Consider the following 23,101-nt stretch of genomic DNA (forward strand, 5'->3'; position numbering starts at 1 on the left):
CAAACAATTCTTATATTTGTATAATTAAACATTTCAATACAAATTTCTATTCTTCATTAAATTAAGCCTCTTTATATGATATAATAATTAATAGAATGAATGCCGGCGGTCGGTGCACGCGGCTCAGCTACGTTTTTTAAAGGAAAGAAAGAAAAGCACGACACATAAGTGTTAGAGCGAACACATCGATAGGAACACCGAGCTGCTCTAACTGTCTCGCTCGCACTTCCTTCATTAGACGGTCGCATGAGGAAAACAGCTATAGGGACACCACTAACTTGACATCACGTCTTGCAATGCTTTCTCTCTCGATCGTCCGATTTGCGCTAAGGATGCAAGATGAAAATATCCCCCACTACTTTTTCCCTTGCTGCTCGCTGTGCTCCTCGCTTCAAGCGACACGTTAAATACGCGTTTGTGTGAATGCGTGTGACGCCTTCGGTTGTTTCACACACGTATACCGTTGCCGGCGAGGAACACCATACGTGCCGGTACGTGTACCTAAGTGCATAATAAATAATAGAAATAGCAATTTCAGTTACTTAACAGTTATTTAACTTCGTGCAACAATTTTCAAGTCGATTTGTCGTTTCTAAAACATCGCAGACTTATAATATGGAGTTAAATTACGTGCTGAACATATTTCCCATCAAAATTACATTTCCAGCGACCGAACAAACTACAATAAGTATAGATTTCAGCGGGCGTTACTGTTGCCGAGACACTCACGCAGTAAGAGTTCTCGATTTATGCGAAGAAAACAAAAAAAGTAATCAAAAATATTATGCTAATAAAAACTATATTTACTGTAATATCTGTTACGAGAAAAATAAAAAAAATTTGCTTTGAATAAATTTTATGTATTATTTTAGTAATATTTGTTGCTTTCTTTTAATGTCATTAAAAATACTTTAATAGCACGACAGACTTTTGCGGAAACACACACATCAACGGATATGAGCAATATTATAATCAAAATGTTAATTATTTTGGTAAACCAAAAACTTCCAGGAAAAAATAATATTATCATCCAAGTCAGTCGTCTCGACATTCAGTCTTTTGCAATCGTTAGTGTTTAGCAGTTGAACAATTGAAATCGAGGAATTGCTGAGAGTCTGTAACTCCCGTAGGCTTCAGAATTTTTAACAACTCTAAAGTAAGTGAGATAGTGCGTAAAACATTTTACCTTTAATGTTTAAAATACTGTCTATATTTTGTATATTTTGTATATTTTATTCTTTTAATAATAAAAAAAATTATTTTAATAAATATATTGATAAATAAAATTTATATACTAGATTTATTGATTTCAATGAATAATATATATAATAATAATGATGTAACGCTTTTTCAGACGCGTGACGCAACTTGATTACACCACATTTTGATTTTTATTTCATAATCAACTGTTGCAAACATTCCATAATCGTGCGCAGGATGTTTTCTGAAAATAATCTCGGCAAAGATTATTCCAGCATATCTAAACACGAACTAGGATTGCATGTTTGTAACAACGACAGAAATATTGACGAAAGTTTGCGAAATTTGGCCGAATATTTTATTCATGTCTACAGTATACATTTCATGACGTTTCATCCACTTGTGAACATAAGTAGAATTGAAAAATTCCAAGATTTATGTAACAAAGATATTGTAGGCAGACATTTTTCAATCAGTAACGTCATAAAAAAAATTAATTTCTTTTCTGACATGCAAGATGCAATTGCAGATACTTTGGAGACATTTTCAAATTTCAGAAAGTACAGTCTACCGATTTTTATTATTCTGGGTCTTTTAGGAAACTGTTTGTCCGCCATTGTGCTATTGCGTAAAAAGATGCGTTTTTTCTCGTCCAACATTTACTTGGGCGTATTAGCAATAAGCGACATCATCTATTCGATGATATTACTCATTCAATGTCTTATCTTAATGGATATAAAACCAAAAGAAAATTATTTGTATTGGTTATATTTCTTCATGGATTTTTGGAGCTTTTTTTCCGAGTTCTTGAGTGTGTGGCTCATAGTAGCCTTTACCATCGAGCGATATATAGTGACAAAGTATCCGCTTCTACGTCGATCCTGGTGCACTGTCAAACGAGCAAAAATCATAGTGATAACGCTGATGGGACTAGCGGTTTTACGTAGTATTCTACAAATTTTTTTTATTTTTGGGACCAAGCATATTAGAGATGAAATGTATTTTAAAAAAGATATAAATATCTATGATGTATACAAACATTTAAAATTGGACAGTCAGAAAGGAGCTGCTCAGACAAGAAGAATTATGGATTCTATTATAATATTTACTTTACCTGCTCTTGTGATAGTAATCTGCAATACTCTGATAAGATATCACATTTACCAGCAAAATCGTGTTCGCAAAATGTTGATTACAGCGTCCGATTCTTCTAATGAGAGAACTCAGATTTCTAGTGACAAAATGCTTGAGCATAAGATCACAAGAATGCTTATTCTCGTTTCGAGCATATTTGTCATCTTGAAATTACCTGCACATTACTTTTTTTACATTGCTATTTACGTACGTATCAATAATTCATATTAAAATAATACCGACCATAATACATATAGTTTATTTATTCTAAAAATACATTCTGTATAGGACAAGAAAATATTAATTAATTTTTCTCTGAAAATTGGAATTTTAAAAAATAATTTATACTGTTCAATTTTTACATTATGAATGAAATTATACAATAGATTTTTTATATTAGATATCCACGTAAGAAAATGGATGCATTGAAATACAATATGATATTATTAATGGTTATATAAAACAAAAATAACAATGACATTTTTTTCAGATTAATAATGGCATTGTGGCAGTCATGTCCATAATATTCGACTTATTAGACACAGCACATTACAGTATAAATTTTGTTCTCTACTGCGCAACGGGACAAACTTTTCGCAGAGAACTAATCCACATGTTTACAAAACGTACAAATATAAGGAAGAACAAAAATCATGGAGATGTATAATTATAAGCAACAGTATAATTGATGTCTAGTTATGTAGTCGCAGTAAGGTAATTCCAGTTAACAGTAATTAAACACGGCGATCTATACTGTACATACATCGATAAGTTTACAAAACTATTGTAGATGTAAAAACTACATGATAAACATACACAAAAATTTACAAAATATGTATTGTAAATTTGCATATTTTCATAAATTTTATACTATTTACTTAGTATATTTTCATTTATCATGAAATATTTATTTGATTGATGTATATTTATCGAATTTTTTGACAGTGTGCATATTTATATTACATTAATAGAAAATTCGTTTACTATCTTCGTTATATGATTTTTATTATTAAAGTATGCAATAAAAAATGAACCAATTTTTTTTCATATTGATAATACTTTGCATTTTGTTACAGCTTGCAAGTTTACGTCTAATCGCACTTCAAACAAAACAATGTATTTGTTAACAACATACAACTGAAAGTTTTTGAAGAAAAACTAACTCTTCTGACATACACGAGAGATTATAATATACATTATAACTTCATTAAAATATAATTAACTGCAAATAGCTAAGTAAAATAGTTAAACATATTACTGTATTAAAAGTGTTAAAAGTAAGTCAAATATAACAATAAAAGAATTCTATGATACACATGTATATGTATGTAGGTAGTATATACAGGGTGTCTGGCAATAATCGCCCCACCGGTCATATACAGGTAGAGGAGGTCAAATCGAGTAGAAAAGTCCTTTACCATTTTTTAATTTTCATAATAAGTACTGAGTAATTAACGAAAAAAGATCGGCGAATCCGCGCGAGTAAAGCGCGCGCGGCGAGAAGGACATCCCACTGCTATGCGATCACTAGGCGCGCGATGAAGCGTTGGGAGGAGCGCTCTACAAATGACAATGGCAACATACGAGCGGCGCGTAACGCTAGATCCTTGTGTCCTAGTGATCGCGTAGCAGTGGGACGTCCTTCTCACCGCGCGCGCTTTACTCGCGCGGATTTGCCGATCTTTTTTCGTTAATTACTCAGTACTTATTATGAAAATTAAAAAATGGTAAAGGTAAAATGGTAAACTTTTCTACTCGATTTGACCTCCTCTACCTGTATATGACCGGTGGGGCGATTATTGCCAGACACCCTGTATAATATTTTAACGCATCATAAAGAAATAGCCAGTTTTATCAATTCTTTCAATGAATATGAGAAATATAACTTAGAACAAGTGTTGAAGGATTACCTCAGGACATTGAGATATCCCTAAGATGTCATAGGATGTTTTGTGCTGTGTGAGGATTTACTATTTGAAATAGGTGAATTGTGACATCGTGCATCTCAATTTATAGACAACTTCTGATCATCAAATTTTCGATAATGTCGTATATATCGCGCGATCACAAAAATATTTTCAAAAGAAGAAAAAAGAAAAAATATATTAAAATTGTGTTGCATAATATTTATATTATGTCACAAATATCTATATCAGCCAGTGTATTGATATACAAGTATGTACATGGTTGATAATTTTACTTACTACACATGTGCATATTATTACTTTTTTATATATGATAACAATAATAAACGCTTTTTTATATATAATAAACGCTTTTAAACAGATATTGCAATTTTTATCTATTACATTGTACATATTGCTTCCCTTTATGTTTTGAGCATTTTCGACCAATATACTTACAATTAGATTGATGATAAAAATTGAATTTGTATTTGCTATTGCAAATAGTTGTCAAAACGAGAGATCAATTATCAATTATTTAGAATGCGCCGATGATATTGTTCCATTATTCAAATAAATTTTAGTACTAAAATTTTCCTAAAATAGTAGCATGATAATATTGCATGCAACTATATAAATTCTAATGAAACTAAATATATAATATTAATTAAAGTGTACAAAATAAGATACTATAATGTTGTAGTTATTTAGTACGTAATATATAATAACCACAGTTGCCATGTAATCATCAATATTATGCTAATAAAAACTATAAATGTTAAAATATAGAATTTATATTTTAACATTTATAGTTAAATTTTAAATTTTAAATTTTATATCAATATAATATATATAAATATACGTTTAACTTAGATTTAGAGTATCTACGAACAAAAATTGTCTTAATAAAGTATAAAATTGTTAATTAACTTGTGCGTAGTATATGTTATAAATGTCAAATAAAAGTTCTATCATATGATAAGAACATTGTAACAGATATTTAAAGTACATAAACTATCACATATAAATGTTTTTCTTCATACTTGAAAAAAAACTGCTGTCTCATGTCGTCAAATGAGAAACAAGATAGCGGCGAATCTGATCGTATAAATATGCTACATGATTATTCGAAATCATTTAAATCATTATTCGAAATCATATTTGCGCGTCAAGATATTTACATGTAGTATTCAGAGATGTACAAGATTTTGTTTTATAAGTAAAGCATAATTTTTTTTAGTAGAAATTTCTACAAACGTGATTAAAATATACTTTTGATTCTCGTCGAACGATACTTGAGTTTATTCTATCCAGAAAAAGAAACTTGACTTTCAGCACAAAGACTATTCAGCACTTGACTACACGTGTTACTTGATTAAAGCGATAAACAAGTGAGTGTATCTCGAAACATATCTTGTAATGTATTTCGAAAACGTATCTTCTAAGAGAGTTTATTATGATTTTGGAAAGAAATATTGAAATAAATGTCATTTTTTAATAGTATTTCTATTATTTATTTATACCAAAAAATTTTAGAAATAAATTTTAGAAATAAAAAATTAGTCATCCTAATAATAAAAAAATAATAAAAAAAACTTATTTTGAAATACTGATACAAGTGAAAACGGTATCGGTCCGAATTGATGTGTCGTATTCTGTGCGGTTGCCGAAATCGTTAGTAATACAAGAGTTAGTAAGATAAACTAATATATTTGTACTAATGCTATTTGTACTAATGCTAAATACATAATATTATAGTTTTGAGTACATTACAAGTGCAAGTTTTTAATTTTTTTAAATTTTAGATAAAGTTTTGCAAAATGTATATATTGTATAATTTATTTTCGTTCCTTCAAAGAACGTTATTCTTATTCAATTGTGAGATTGTTTTAAGATTTATTTGTTGTAATGAAATCTTTTCTCTTACAGAGAATATCATGCATTGTTATAATTTATAAGTCACATACCGACTTGTTATAATTATATTTGTCAAAATAAGTAATTTTATATTTGTTTAGATTTGATTCTATTATACTAAAAAGCAGTTGCACTATGAAGAATACCATAAAATTATAGTATTTAAATGCAACTTGTCAATATTCTTTTTAATATCATAAGTTACACGCACTGAGAAAAGTCAAACTGTCTGTTCGATTTTCGATGAAACAGATAGATTCTGGTAAATTCAGCCAGAATCTGTCTGTTTCGTCCAAAATCGAACAGACGGTTTGTTGAATCAAACAGAACATTTTTCTCAGTGTAAAGACCTATATTTTATTAAAAAATTTATATTATAAGAAATTATCGGGATGATTTACATTTATATATTTTATTATTACTTCTTTAAAAATAGTTTCTAATTTGTATGTAAAAATATTTTAATTTGCTTTTTATTCACTGACAAAAGAGTTTAACATTTGATTCGTTCATCCGTTAAGATTTGTCCCAATCAAATACTATTCACACAACATATATAATTTTAAAAACACATATAATAGTAAGGCTCCATATGATAACAATCAAGGAATATAATAGAAGAGCATTAAGAGCCGTCGCAGGATGTTAGTGCTAAATTTTTAATTTTTTTCTTAAAGAAATTAATAAATTAGTCCACAAGAGACAGTTAGATTGTACACCGATCTCAGATCGAGATACCTAAAGTGTACGAAATTTTCAGTACATTGTTTTCATATATCGAGAAACTTAATGTACATATAGGAATTATTGGAAAGAAAGGAAGAGAGAAAAAATATTAGGGCGCGAGTGGCTAAGCCGGGAATTGAACCCGAATGTTCCGTTTGCTGGGCGAATGTTCTGACCACTAAACTATTCAGACCCCACGCTTTTAACATTTATCTCTCCTAGATTAGGAAATCAACAACCGTAAGGTTATCGCAGTTCGTTTCAGCCGTTGACACTATACACATATATATATAAAATATCTCTGACAATTCAAATAAGATTAGTTTTTTATAATTCCGACATTTCATACCAATTTTATGTAGGCTTAGTGTCAACGGCTGAATTTTGTAAACAAAATGCGATAACCTTGCGGGATATATTTATTTTCATTAATTTCATGTTACTTGCTTTCTCGAATTTTCGTTCACTGAAGATGGCCAAAATAAATAAGCCGAAACGTTTGAATTAACTAATTGTTAACTTTTTTTTACTAAGCAACCAACACCCAGCTCTGGGCTGACAAAACTATATTTTTTAATATATAAATTATCTTATGTATGATAATGTAAATGAAGCGATTTGAACATTATCACTGCTATAAATTTTCCCTTAGGCGTTAATACAAGATAGACTTTTATACATAATAATTGATAAGATAAAAATAAATGAAAAAACGTATTGTGAATATATATTGAATATGACATTATACACATGCATGGTGCACAATGTGCACTTTGCTTATTGCAACATCACATTCAATATGTTACATTTTTTTATTTACGTTTTATTTATTTTATCAATGACTATGTGTATATAAAAGCCTATCTTGCATTGACGTTTAACAGAAACTTGATAACAGTGACAGTGTTCAAATCGAGACTCACATTGAGGCTGTTACAAAGTATTCGAAGTTGTGTATACTATTGTTAGTATAAAGTGGTAAAGCAACATTTTTATGCTGAAATCTTTAGAAAAGTAACGTAATAAAATTGTTAATAAGGTAAACTCTACATTTTTATTTAATTTGTATTACTAACAATAGTGTATAATATTAAAGTATTAGTTATATCATTGGATTTAGGTATCAAAGAAAAAGTTTTTAATTTTTTTGTAAAACATAGTTTATGCATGGTTAAAATTTCGTAAAAATCTATATTATATATAAATTATTTATATCTATTCGCGAAAAATGATATTTTTATTTGATTGTAAGATGTTTATTTGTTACAATAGCATACCTTTTTACGATTGTAACATATTATCCATTGTTATAATTACATAACAATTTCTTATAAATATATTTATTACAAGATAAATGATTTTAAATATAATTTTACTAAAAAAGCTGTGTTATAAAGAATATTGCAAAATTATAATAACACAATGCAACTTGTTAATATTTAAAAAAAATATTTTTTTTTTAATTATGTACAATTTTCATATTTAATTTACAAGGGCAATGCATGAAATGTTAATTGCGAATGGGAATGTATTATACAGGGTGTCCCAAAAATTTTGACACAGCGGCCGTATGCCGGTAGAGCAGACCAAACTGAACCGAAAAGTCCTCTACCATTTTACAATTTTTACAAGGGTTAAGGGGATGCTGGAGTGGCAGCCGAACTCCGACGCGAAAGCGCCATCATTTCGATGGTACTAAAAATGAAACGACATTATCGGCGTAGCCTACGCCGCGTAGGTCCGTGTGTACGCATTTGTTTGTAGTGGTAACTCACTACACTGACGTGTGGTCTGTGTACGTGTGTCATCGGAAGTTAGTAAACAAACGATGCTTGCGCTTGTTTCCTCGACTGAAATTTCGTCGCAAGGCTGCAATATAATGTCCGAGAAAACATAGGCGTATACAAGGTGTCAAATAAATACAAACTAAATATGACAAAATAATAAATGAAAAATATACATATAATACTATATATATCACTGAAGAAAAATGTCATACTTTTCATATTTTTATCCTTATGTAATAAATACAAAATAACTAATTAATCAATTAATTTATATATATATATATATATATATATATATATATATATACATACACATATATATTGAATAAATAGTTATCTTTATTTTGTATTTTATGTGATAATGACTGAAATAATGAGAGTATATATCATTTCAGTTACATAAAATACAAAATAAAGATAACTATATTCAATATGTATATGCATGTATTGAATAATTAATTAACTTATTTATTTATTTTGTATTAATTACATAAGAATAAAAATAGGGAAAGCATATAACATATTTTTCCAATTAGGTATATAGTATTATACATACATTTTTCAAATCAAATATTTTATCATATCTAATTTATATCTATTAGACACCTTGTATAGGTCTATTTCGTCTCGTATGTACATCATACAGCCATACGATAGAATTTCAATTGCGAGAAAAAAGGTTAAATGTATGCTTATAAATTATCCGATAAAACATAAACAAACCACACGTGTAGTAAATTACTAACTAAAAGAAATACGTATTTCTTAAAATCTGTCAGTTTACGAATAAATCGTCTGTAGCTCTCTTTTTTCTAAACCGTCAGCTGACGTTAGACCGCTTTTGAATATATTTATTAAAAATTGTTAGCTGACGTTAGATCGCCTCTGACAATATTTATTAAAATCTGCCAGTTCACGAATAAATCGTCTTTAGCTCTCTTTTTTCTAAACGGTTAGCTGACGTTAGATCGCCTCTGAATATATTTATTAAAAATTGTTAGCTGACGTTAGATCGCCTCTGACAATATTTATTAAAATCTGCCAGTTCACGAATAAATCGTCTTTAGCTCTCTTTTTTCTAAACGGTCAGCTGACGTTAGATCGCCTCTGACAATATTTATTAAAATCTGCCAGTTCACGAATAAATCGTCTTTAGCTCTCTTTTTTCTAAACGGTCAGCTGACGTTAGATCGCCTCTGACAATATTTATTAAAATCTGCCAGTTCACGAATAAATCGTCTTTAGCTCTCTTTTTTCTAAACGGTCAGCTGACGTTAGATCGCCTCTGAATATATTTATTAAAAATTGTTAGCTGACGTTAGATCATCTCTGGCTTTTGTAATTCTAAATTGCCAGTCCACGAGAAAACCGCCTCTGGCTTGTCTTATTCTCTATTGCCAGTCCACGAGAAAACCGCCTCTGGCTTGAAGAGAAGAATAAGAATTCTCTAATGCCAGTCTGTTTATTATTGCCAGTCCACGAGAAAACCGCCTCTGGCTTGTCTTATTCTTTATTGTAAGATACTTTTATTACGTCATATGCTCTATGTATATATATATATATATATATAATGTATATTATATGCTCCATATTATTTATATTCATATCAAAATATCTTTCTAAAAAATTGACATCATTTTGTATACTCTTTTTACAATAAATGTATATGATATATGCCATATTTTTTATTTCTAAAGCATGAAATATAAAGATATTTTTAATTTTTTGTGTTTATCATTTGTAAAAAAATCTTGATAAAAGAAACAACATTAATTTTGTGACTTGCAATAATCTGTTTTATTATATGCTTCTTTTAAATACTTACAATTAGCCTTATTTTATGTGATTAACTTGGTATTTAAAATACGTATCAAAATCAAAAATGTATTTCTATTACAGTAGAAAAGAAACATTCTTGTCTTACAACAGAAAGAAATGGCAAAATATAATATTGTCTAAAGTACAGTCCAATAAAAACTGTTAAAATTGAACATCTTATAAAACCACCGTGATTCATGAAAAATCAGAACTATTATTTCAAAAATATAGACATATTTTGACTGTGTGTTTTAAACTGCACTACACATTCAAAATTCACAGAATAAATTTATTTCTGCAAAGTTGTGTATAATGTCAGTGGAAAAGTGATTTATTTGTTATTACATATACATGATATTTTACCATTCCTCTCTGATGTAAGATTACAATGTTTTCTTTCTACTGAATTAGAAATTAATTTTATATTTTGATGTGTATTTTAGATACCAAGGTAAAATAAGGCTAATTGTAAGTATTTAAAAGAAGTATATATTGAAACAGATTATTGCAAGTCACAAAATTAATGCTTTTTTTAAACAAGATTTTTTACAAATAATAAATACAAGAAGCTAAAAATACCTTTATATTTTATGCTTTATAAATAAGTTATATGACATATACATTTATTATAAAAATATAGACAATATATAAAATAATATTAACTTTTTACATAGATACTTTGATGTGAATATACATAATATGGAGCACATAATATACATAATATATACACATAAAGCACTTGAATAAAAGTATTTCACAGAAATTAGAATATTAATGTATGTAACTAAATAATGTAAATGTTTGCAAAAATGTTGCAAAATTTATGTATAATACATACACTTTTTTATCCTTTAGAGTGCCTTCAACTCATTTTTTTCAGCCGGGTTTCGTAGCACATAACACAAACACACACGCACACACACAACTAACACACACATAACTAACCTAAAAGATTCTGTATATGACAGATAGCACTGAGAACTGTATAGCGCCTCTATCCCAAAATCCCGGAACTGATCTATTGCTCTTTTTTACCTCATTATCGTCTATATTGCACGCATGCTTTGCATAAATTCTAATTCAGGAAACATTTTTAGACTACATCTCTGAACTCAATTCTAACAGTTCCCTATTAATCTTTGATATATTCTCTTTCGGCCGGAATGTTAATTTTGCACCTGCAAGCTGTATAATTTTTATATTAAACAAATATTTGTATGCACCGACAGCTTGTCGGTAAAATTTCCAAATTTTTTTCTGTTTTTTGTTTTAAATGTTATACCAGCCGATTCTTTAGCATGTATACTTTAATCACTTAAAAGGATTTGTAATTCTATACATGCAATAAAAAAATTTTCTTAAACTACGAAATTAATTTTTCGTCGGTAAAACAGTACTACTCCAGCATCGCCTTAAAGAGATATTAATTATTAAAGATTACCGAATGCGAACGCACGGCTGAGATACGACCGCCTACAGACTACAGACTACGGTCGCTTGGCGCGCGGCGTGCGGTAAGCGGCGAACGACCGTAGTCTGTAGGCGGTCGTATCTCAGCCGTGCGTTCGCATTCGGTAATCTTTAATAATTAATATCTCTTTAACTCTTGTAAAAATTGTAAAATGGTAGAGGACTTTTCGGTTCAGTTTGGTCTGCTCTACCGGCATACGGCCGCTGTGTCAAAATTTTTGGAACACCCTGTATATTGTTGAAAAGGTCTCGTCGAGTAGAGTCCAGCTGTGCAATATTTCTTGAATGGCACTTCTGGAGGACGCTGTGTGTAATATAAATTATGTAAGAATTATGATATCAAACGAAAGATCTCTATTAAAAGAGATGTCAATCAAGTAAGATATCGCACAGATGGACTTTACTCGGCGAAATTTTTTCAACAATATACACTCACCCGAAAAAAAAGCGGTACACTGAAAATGTGGGAAAAATTCATCAAATTTCAACTGACGATAACTTCGTAAATAATAAAGATAGAAAGTTCTATAAAATATGGAAATGAAGCTAAAAATCTCTACTTTAAGAATCAATTTATTTCAATGTTGCAAAATAAATTTATTGAAAATGGCGGAGGACAAAGCGCGAGCATGCAAAATTGAAAAATAATGGTTCGAGTTTGCGACGGTGCACGGTATAAACAAAAAATTGTAGCTTATTGGGATCAAAAGCGTACGAAAGTACAGAGTCTCCTCTTTAAAATGCTTTTTTATGCATCTCGATACGATGATTTTTCGCTGAGAGATTCGCATTTGAAGTAAGAATCTGCCTTTTTCTTCAAATGCGAATCTCTCGGCGAAAAATCATCGTATCGAGATGCATAAAAAAGCATTTTAAAGAGGAGACTCTGTACTTTCGTACGCTTTTGATCCCAATAAGCTACAATTTTTTGTTTATACCGTGCACCGTCGCAAACTCGAACCATTATTTTTCAATTTTGCATGCTCGCGCTTTGTCATCCGCCATTTTCAATAAATTTATTTTGCAACATTGAAATAAATTGATTCTTAAAGTAGAGATTTTTAGCTTCATTTCCATATTTTATAGAACTTTCTATCTTTATTATTTACGAAGTTATCGTCAGTTGAAATTTGATGAATTTTTCCCACATTTTCAGTGTACCGCTTTTTTTTCGGGTGAGTGTACTTTTTATGTAATTTAATAAATGTATTTCTTTACACTAAGAAATTACTAAATGACTTATCTTTTTATTATGTAATTCGTATTGACATTTAGAACCACTTCAGGAAAAAAAGAAAATTGGAGTTTATTCAATAAAAAATGGTTATTACTTTACTGTATTCGCTGCTATTATGCATCTTTCTCATATTACTGTGCCATTATCTTATTCATCATGGAAGATTTTGGCAACTTATCGATCAAATACCAGGACCACCGGCGCTTCCATTAATCGGCAATACTCTTTTATATTGCACCAGTTCATTAGGCGAGTAAAATTATGTACATTTACAGATTAATAAATAGTATAATAAATTATAATATTATAATTTGTATAAAAAATGTTTCAGTAAGATATAAAGATATCAACAGTATTGATGATTTGATTGCACAATACTTTGTCGATACCAATAATCATTAAATTTATCAAATGTAATAAATAATATATACATTACATATTTTTAAAGAGTATAATTTTCAATTAGATTTATTTTTATTTATGAAATGTTATTTATTATTTTTGATTATTGTATATTTTTATTTTCAATTCTCACGCTTCAATATAAATTAGTAAAAAATTATGATGCAAAAATTCAGATAATTGTACTATGACCAATGATACTTATCAGTATCAGAAGTATTAGAAATCATAACAGTAAACAAGATAAGATTTATTCTACGGTCAAACAATGGCGCGCATGTATGGAAATAATTGATTGCAGCTCTTTAATAATTACGTATATTTAAAGAAAATTAATTAATATTTTCTTAAATTTGGATTTTTAGAAGATATATTGAACACACTGGAAAAATTAAATAAGGAATATAAGAATATTTTCAAGGTGTGGAGTTTTACTATTGGAGCTGTTTCGATTAGTAATCCTGATGACGCACAGGTAAAAGAAATATTTAAAGATGAGCAAATCTTGATTATTATATTAGAATTTTATTAAATATTGTTTTTTTTAAATTATTTATTTTTTTGATATTGTACATATTAGTGTTTGTTGTTCAAACGATATAAGGAAAGAAGAGTATTTAGGGATCAACAATATTAAGTTTTTAAGAATTACATGATCGCAAACATCAAAACGCTTATTTAATGATAAAAATATTCCCGATTTTCTTTAGTTTATATGTAAATAAAACTGTAAAGTATTTCATGTTAAAGGATATTTTACTTTTCTTGCTCTCTATATGCGTTTAAAAATGATAAGTTAATAATTTCGATAACTTCCCGTGGGACACTCTATATGTCTATATGTCTATATGTCTATAGGATTCGGGTTTAGAGGGAAACATAATTAGCGCTAGAACTTTTATAAGAAATCATCATGCAAGGGAAATGTTAAAAATATACTCCTATTTAAGATAAATTGTACAAATAAAACGATTCTTTATATTATATTAAAATTATAAATGATAAATAATACCGATATTTATAATTTGTATTTGGAATTATGCGTTTACCGTCTAATGCAAATAAGAGTTCTTCAAAAAATAATTAACTTTATTTAACATTTTCTTCTTAGACATAACTGTGTAATAACAATTACACTTGTTGCAGCAAGTTGACACAAAAATTACTTTCCATTTTTGCATTTTTTAATTAAAATATTATTTAATATAATCTTTTATATGATTGTAGACAATATTAACCAACCCAAAAGAGCATATTGGAAAAGGGTTTGTATACACACTTCTAAATCCTTGGTTGGGAACTGGTCTACTTACTAGTGACGGTAACGTAATAGATATAACATAATTCTCATTTCTAATACGTAGAATATTTCGAATCGAAAATATATAAAAATTTTATTCTTTTTTTATATTTATATAAATTTTATATTTAAGTACATATAATTATAAAATTTAAAAATTAATCTCAATGTAGGACTAATTACTGTCATTTTTAAATTATAGTATATTTTGTTTTATAAAGTATATGCCATAAAAAAAAAATTTCTTTTTAGTCAAACTTAGTGAAATTTTTTACTTGAAATATAAATTTTAATTACTTAATTTGTAAGGCAGATATTACGGCAAATATTAATAATTTAGAGTGTTATTGCAATAAAAGAGGATGCTATCTTTTTTCATTACAGGAACGAAATGGCATAAAAGAAGAAAGATGCTAACGCCAGCATTTCATTTTAATATGTTGAAACAATATGTTAATATTTTGATTGAGGAGGGCAATTACATGGTGCAATGTTTGAAAGATATTGAAGGATCAACTATTAATGATTTAATCTCCTTTATTAGTCATCATACGTTGAATACAATATGCGGTATGTCAGTATATATTTATAAGAAATTTTTTCTCGACATAGACATTCGATTGATTAAACATTGATTATAATTATAATTTTATATTAATTATATTTAATCTTTGAGCACTGATAAACTTTTTTACACTATAATGTGTTAGATTGTAACTTTTAATTGAAAAATTATCTTAAACTATATAATAATTATTATTATGTAAATATATTATATAACTTATCATACTTATGATTAAAAGAAAAATGATAACAAATATTTATATAACTTTAACCAATAATTTATAGAAACTGCTATGGGAATTTCTATGAAAGATATGGGCGAATTTCAGGAACAGTATCGCACAGCAGTTCATGAAGGCAGTAAAATGATTTTGGATAGGTAACTATGCAAATACTAATGCAATACAACTTAACAATATATGTAACTATTTGCATGAACACATTTAAAGATATTCGACATTTTTAGAGAATGTTTGAATATAAATATAATATAAAGTTTTGAATAATGTTTCATAAAAATATCATGGTGTAACTTAAAGAATCATTTTATCAAGAAACTTACACACAGACTTTAAATGTATTGCTTCCTCGTTTTCTTATGTAACATTATATAATTGTACATATAGATTATCGCAACCGTGGCTTTATTCTGATACGATATTTGCATTTTCGCCACTGGGTAGAAGGCAAGCTAAGAATTTGAAAATATTGCATGGATTTACCGAGAAAGTGAGTGAGAATTGTGCGTTATTTATATTGTGCAGAATTTTTGTGTATATAAATAAAGTTATAATAATATTCAAATAAAATTAGAACAATCTAATTTGTATGTCAGCGGCACATTTAGCAGCACGACAGTATATAATAATGAACAAATTTATATTCTTTTTCTTTAGATTATTGCGCAAAGAAAACAATATCATAAAAACACTGATGGGCAATATTTGAAACAATTTGAAAATGATGCACTAAACGATGATGAAATAATAGGAGGTATGAATTTACACACACATGCACACACACATGTATTTAAAAGTATAAATATTTGTACTTGCATATGTACGCTGCATGTATGTAGAATGCGAAAGTTTTGTGTTTTATTATATTCATATACATATATGTATATTTATATATATTGTGAGTTGATCCGAAAATTCTCCTTTAGATTTTGCACATTTATTTTTGTCAAAAATTCGAAGAAACTTTCGGATTAATTCAATAAATTAATACAACATATATTAAACTAAAGTAATGTAATCTTTCTCAGTAAAAAGAAAGCGATTAGCTATGTTGGATCTTTTGATAGCGGAGTCCTATCATAATAAAATGAGTGATTTGGACATCAGAGAAGAAGTTGATACCTTCATGTTTGAGGTAGATATCTGATCATTTATATATACAATCCACTCTGGCATTACGGCCAATACGGGGCTGTAGGGGTAAATTAAATACTTATTCACACATCAATTTGATTTTACCGTGACACATGTAATTGTGTATGTTTGTTGATTAAGAATGTTTTCTGATTAATAATTTTTAAAAAGATTGATGCGGAATTGTTAATTTTTTGAAATATTTGTTTCACATGAACGCAATATGTTCGAAAATTATATGAAAAAAGCATTTTAAACAACTAATAATATAAAAAATATTTTAATTTGCTTTTTACTTGCTAAGTCTTTTTATATGTGTACAATAGTTTATACACAATGCATAGGAATGAATAAAATGAATTCTTCGCATTACAGGGTCACGATACAGTAGCAATGTCTATATGCTTCACAATATTATTATTGGCTGAGCATAAGAATATTCAGGTATATCACATATAAATTATTGATTTGAAAACACAATAAATATTTCGTTTATTGTATTAACTAAATATTTTATTAGTTAAATTTAGTATTGTTTGTGTCTTTTGATAATATTTGACAAATAGTTAAGATTATTACAGTAATATAATAAATATATGCAAAAGTATTCTGCTTTAATTTATAATAAAATAAAATTGTGTATTTAAATATAAAAAGACACATGTTTTATATTATGTGTGTGCTGCATATATAATTTAATTGAAAATGACACAAATGCAAACCAAATAAAACATGTAAAAATTTGTTAAATAATGTAGGATCGTGTCAGAAGTGAAATTAGTGCAGTGATGCTAAGGAATAATGGAAAACTTAATATAGCAGCATTAAACGATATGCCATACTTGGAAAGATGTTTGAAAGAATCGTTGAGACTGTATCCTAGCGTTCCTATTATAGCGCGAGTTGCGTCTGAAGATGTAAAGCTACGTGAGTAATTAATAAAAAATATTTCTTATATACCGGGTGACCCACATAACTCTTTACATCTGGGTATCTCGGAAACTATCTATTTTAAAAATTTAGTTTTTAAATTCTATGGGTCTGAAGGGCCTTCAAACTGGAATGGAAATTAGTCAATCCCGGTTACGTGGATGGGGCGGGAGTTAACTTTAAAATTTTAAATGGACTCTTATAAAAAACTCTTATATAAAATTACATTTTAGGATTCTATGAAAGACAACTTAATTTTATTTGAAACATTTTTTTGTCAGATATTTCTTTGAAAAAATTATGACAGTTTTTGAAGTTTCGACTTATAGCTACTTGAAGCGCTCGGGAATAGTCACACAAAATCAAAATCAACACTCTACTCTGACTTATTCAATTTATTAAATGCTCAAAATGTTTACCATGGACTTGTAAATATTTATTTATTCGGGTTAATAAAGTATTTCTAATATTTGATAGCATTTCGGGAGTCACTGAAGCACTAGCGCATGCATCGCTTCTATCCTCTTCAAATGTTATTAAATGTTAGAAATACTTTATAAATTTGGATAAATAAATTGTGTTTATAAGTCCACGATGAACATTTTAAACATTTAATAAATTGAACCATGTATATTTTCATAAAACTATAAAAAAAGATTTTCTATGTTGATAAATCGGCTAGTTTTTTTTTGTGATTTAATATTATATATATATAATATGTTCCTAACGAAAATTTACGAATGTTTATTTTACAATATAAACTTTTTTTAATTATTCTAATAAATTGTGTTTTGTGATATTTTCAGAATCATATATTGTACCTGCTGGAACACAAATAGGCATTGGCATTAAATTAATTCATAGAAATCCCGATTTTTGGCCAAATCCAGATGTTTTTGATCCGGACAGATTTTTACCAGAAAATATTAAAAATCGTCATCCTTTTTCTTATTTACCTTTTAGCGCAGGCTCACGAAATTGTATAGGTAATATTTACAATATTAATTTCTTAATATATAAATAATTTCTAATGTTTATATGAATGTTAATAGGTCTGCGATTCGCTATGATGGAGTTAAAGGCTATAATAGCTCCTTTGGTGTATAACTTTTACTTGGAACCTGTTGATCGTTTGAAAGATTTTCGATTTCGGTTCGATTTAATAAATCGAGTTGTGCATCCAATTCGTGTAAAATTTATTCCAATCGAACAAATGCAGCCATTTGAAGCTAATTAAAATTTTAAAAAGGTAAACAAATAATTTTGTTGGCGCAATGGAAGAATTATTAATATAGTTGTTATATGTATTGTATCCATTTATTGGTATAAAAAACAAAAACAAAAATTAATATTTTATATTTTATTTATAGTGCAATATGTTACTTACAAACATTTCTTAATTTGATAAGTTGTACATTATTATAAATTCAAATCAACAATAAATGTATTATTAATCTTAAACGCTAAATGGTGTCTGTAGCTGTTTGAACCCAAATATAAAAATATAAAAAACTAGCATGACTGCGCAGCATTTGGTAACGTGCATGTTAGAACAATAACGAGATGAGCGTAATATGTGTAAAAATAATTCTTTGTATATAGTATAGAGATGAAAGATGATAAAATGTTATATTTTAATATATTTTTATGCCATATTAATATGTTCAATTATGCCATTGACAGAACTAGCCTTAAAGATACAATAATCAGTCCAGTAATAGAAATTTACTTCCAGTTTGAAATAATTATAATGTAAAGATGTCATGAAAGTTCGAATTGATCCCGGCAGTCTATGCGGTTGCCGGAATTACCGCGTGAACTAAATAATATGATAACTTATTTTGATGATATTTAAATTATTTACTGCGATAATATGACTATGATAATGCAATATATGTCTGCTATAAAATTAAATCTATTACTTGTGTAACTGACAAGGAAGGCTCGGCAACAAAAATTCTAAAAAATCTGAAACTTTGCAGAATATAGTAGATATAAACCTAATCGTAAAACTATTTTTTATTTTAGTTAAAAAAGAGTTTTAGAGGTAGAAACACCCACAAAGAATTCGATTTTTCATATCTTTGCTAGTGCTGCAGAGTGTTGAAGGTACGTAATTTTAAGGAATAAAGCAATGCGTTTTTTTAAGTCCCTTTTTTCAGGATAAAAAATTTTCCAAAAATAGCCTGAAGCCTGTACGCACATGTACAAACTTCAAGCTTTAAAACGCTTCTTTGATTTTTGGTCTGCGATGATTTTTTGCCAAGTTACAGTGCTTGGAAAATTATTGAATTTTGAACGTTTGAAAAATGTTCCCTATTTTTTGTAAAAATGTGCAACGAGGCTTTCTTGTATTATACTGAAATATGACAAATGACATGTTTTGCACACTTCCATTGACAGATACATCCGAGCATCGAGATACGGAAAAATCATGCATATATTTAAACAAGGAAAACAAGGAAAACTTTTGATTTGATTCATGTCAAGCTGATCAACTTGTATGTATATTGCTCTTGTATGTATGCTTTGCGAGTAGTAAATCTATTTCCTAGGTGTGCGTTGCAGCAACTACACGTTACTGCACTCTCGTTGGCTTTTAAAATTTGTAAAAAGTGTGTGACAGGGCCAAGTAAAGTTTGTAAATTTAATGGATATTTGATATAAAATGAGCAAAAACACAATGTAGCGTGACAATACTCAGAAATACTCGCGAATAATTCACTCAAGTAAGCTCGTCTAGCAGAAACTTTTTCAATAATTTAAAAAAATTATAATTGATAAATCACATAAAGAAAAATTACTATAATTGCATTTTGCTATACTGTAATTAGTTCGCCTCAAATATAAACGATGTTTTAATTTATATGAACAATTTGAAAGATAATGTTCTTAATATTCTTTAATATTCATTTGCATTATAATACAGACAAGAAGCGGTTATACATAAAATTACAAATATATTTCAAAAATTATAGAATCAATATTTTATATGAATTATCAAGTTAAAAATTTTATCTCTGCAAAATAATGAAAAAATTAATGTCTAAATTTTTTTTAAAATCGCAGAATAAAAAGACATTATACTTAAGAAAGAACTTATGTGTGTTTGCCCAATGTTATGAAATATCGATATAAAAAATATCGTATGTATATAATCATCAAATATATGCTATTTTTAATTTGGCTAAATATCTCAATAAGAACAGAAACTTTCTGAAATTTATGATTCGAACAAGCGAATCATTTGTACATAGTGTCAATTATCTACACAAATAACTTAGCTCGTCGAGAGGAAACTATACGATAAGAAATTTTCGGCGCGCGTTGCACATGCATCTTCGTTGATCGTCCCAAACAAGGGTTTTGAGAGAATGAATGGAGCGCCGCAAAGTTTCAACAGAGGCAGAACATGGCAAGTACATACATACACACAATGTTTCTTAGTAGCAAATTTTTGCTTTTTAGCGAAATATACGCGGTGAATAAGAAGGTCTTAAAGCGGAGTTCCGGCTTTTTTCCCCAATACAGTAACAGTATTAAATATCTGTACCGATTTCAAATACTATTATAGTATCAAAAATCAATACTGATTCTTAATACTGTAACAATATTTAAGATCAGTATCAATTTCCAATAATTATTATCAATTTTGTGCGCGATAATCAAATTAAATTACAGTATTATTATTAGAATTATTTATTATACACATATAAAATCAATTAATTGACATTAATTAAATACATGAATAATTATAGTTATAATATAATTAATTAATTAATTCACATTTTTTCCAACATTTTCTCTTTCTTTGCGACCTCCGCACCGATCTACTGCTCGAAAATCATCGACTCAAGGAAGAATTTATTTCTCTTTCTTCCTTAGTTCCAAATTTACTTACGAGAATATCTATCAAATAATTTTTTATTCTTATATTATAAAATATATCAATTGATAATTAATATTAATTTAATAGAAGCTGAAATAACGCATACCTATAAGTAAACTATAAATTTTCGTTTTGCTGAAGTTTCATTTTTTTGTTTCATTTTTTTGTCGACCAAAAGCAGTAAATAATATCTGGACATCTTTAGTCATTACAGCTGATAAAGCATTATGTATAGCTTTTCTGTGTGTTGAAGCTACATCAACATATTTCTCAAATAACGTACGCTGTAAAAAATATAAACCTATAAAATATTTTATTTATTAAATAAAATATTAAAATAATCTAAAAAAATTAATTACCAAGGCATTTTTTTTTTCGTCAACGTCCATTGAGGCATCCAAAGTATCAAAATCATCTAATATAGATATCAGTAATGTAAAACCAATAATTTGTTTTAAAGCAGAAACTGGATTCATTTCATCTTTGTGTGATAAATTTAATAATAAATTGTTTTGTAATTCTTCAAATCCTTTCCGTATATCGTATAAAATCCTTTTTTTTATGTTATCCATCTTTTTTTGTATAAGTACTTTTACTTGTTCATAGCAAGCATTAGCAATGACTTGAGTGCATTCTAAAATAGGAAAACAAATAAGTATTTATTCTTAATTTATTAATTTATTTATTTATTAACTTATTTATTTATTTATTTATTTATTTATTTATTATAAGAAAATCTAAGTTATATTATTGTAAAAGTTTTTTAAGTAATCTTAATTGTTAAATAATACTACACCATTATTTTCTATACAATTATTGTGTAATTTTATTTTTTGCAATAGATTTAAATTTTTGGCTTTGTCAGAGAGAGAGAGAGTCGCTTTACGCTTGTTCTTTTTTTTGGTTGTCAAATCTTGCATTGCAAATAAACTTTTGTTATTTTTAAAAGTAACTGATTCTGATGAACTGCTTGGGACGTCATTATCTACGAAATAAAAATATTAATTATAAATGTATAAATCTACGAATTTCAAACATGTTTACAAACAATAAATACCTTCTTCTATTTCCGTAATTTTTTCTTTTACAATTTTTTGACTTGAAAACGATTGAAATTCAAAATCACTGATTTTACTTGATTTATCTGATGCTGTATCTGACAATTCTTCAGCATCTATATCAGATACTTCACTTGGAAGTACAACAGTGTCTTCTGAAATGCGTGTCATACGACGTAGTCCCTGATCGAAATTATCTATAATATAACGTAAATAATTCAATGTATTTTTTATTTTACTTTTTTTAATTTGTACTTACTAGCATTTTTTATTAATTTAACAGGATATTTCTTCCATGTTAATTTTGGAGCTTTATTTTCTTTACTCCATTCTTGTACTTTATCGTACTCTAATTTTGGCGGATATTTGCAAAACCATGTGCGTTTAAGTTT

General features: G+C 28.1%; 1 protein-coding gene and 1 long non-coding RNA gene across 2 annotated transcripts; both read left to right on the forward strand.

Annotated features, from left to right (window-relative positions):
• Nucleotides 1-306: 306 nt before the first annotated feature.
• Nucleotides 307-4,621, forward strand: LOC105676859 (uncharacterized). Its single transcript, XR_001101447.2, has 4 exons — nt 307-1,156; nt 1,355-2,541; nt 2,825-3,048; nt 3,411-4,621. It is a non-coding gene; the product is annotated as an uncharacterized lncRNA (long non-coding RNA).
• A 3,131-nt stretch (nt 4,622-7,752) lies between these two features.
• On the forward strand, nt 7,753-19,223 carry LOC136999386 (cytochrome P450 4C1-like). The gene is made up of 13 exons (XM_067353310.1): nt 7,753-7,920; nt 13,232-13,442; nt 13,961-14,070; nt 14,823-14,916; nt 15,280-15,465; nt 15,745-15,838; nt 16,086-16,188; nt 16,356-16,452; nt 16,727-16,833; nt 17,208-17,276; nt 17,591-17,759; nt 18,569-18,748; nt 18,815-19,223. The coding sequence occupies exons 2-13, from the start codon at nt 13,277-13,279 to the stop codon at nt 18,997-18,999; spliced, it is 1,560 nt and encodes a 519-aa protein (XP_067209411.1). The 5' UTR covers nt 7,753-7,920; nt 13,232-13,276; the 3' UTR covers nt 19,000-19,223.
• The last annotated feature ends 3,878 nt before the right edge of the window (nt 19,224-23,101 follow it).

Source organism: Linepithema humile, chromosome 4, assembly GCF_040581485.1.
Source record: "Linepithema humile isolate Giens D197 chromosome 4, Lhum_UNIL_v1.0, whole genome shotgun sequence".
Lineage (NCBI taxonomy): Eukaryota > Metazoa > Arthropoda > Insecta > Hymenoptera > Formicidae > Linepithema > Linepithema humile.

Bases quoted from the DNA above. Each gene is read 5' to 3' on its own strand.
- LOC136999386 (XM_067353310.1), top strand. From the start codon at position 13,277: ATGGTTATTACTTTACTGTATTCGCTGCTATTATGCATCTTTCTCATA. The intron at 15,839-16,085 runs GTAACTATGCAA...TTGTACATATAG, and splicing joins AGTAAAATGATTTTGGATAG to ATTATCGCAACCGTGGCTTT. The intron at 16,453-16,726 runs GTATGAATTTAC...AATCTTTCTCAG, and splicing joins CGATGATGAAATAATAGGAG to TAAAAAGAAAGCGATTAGCT.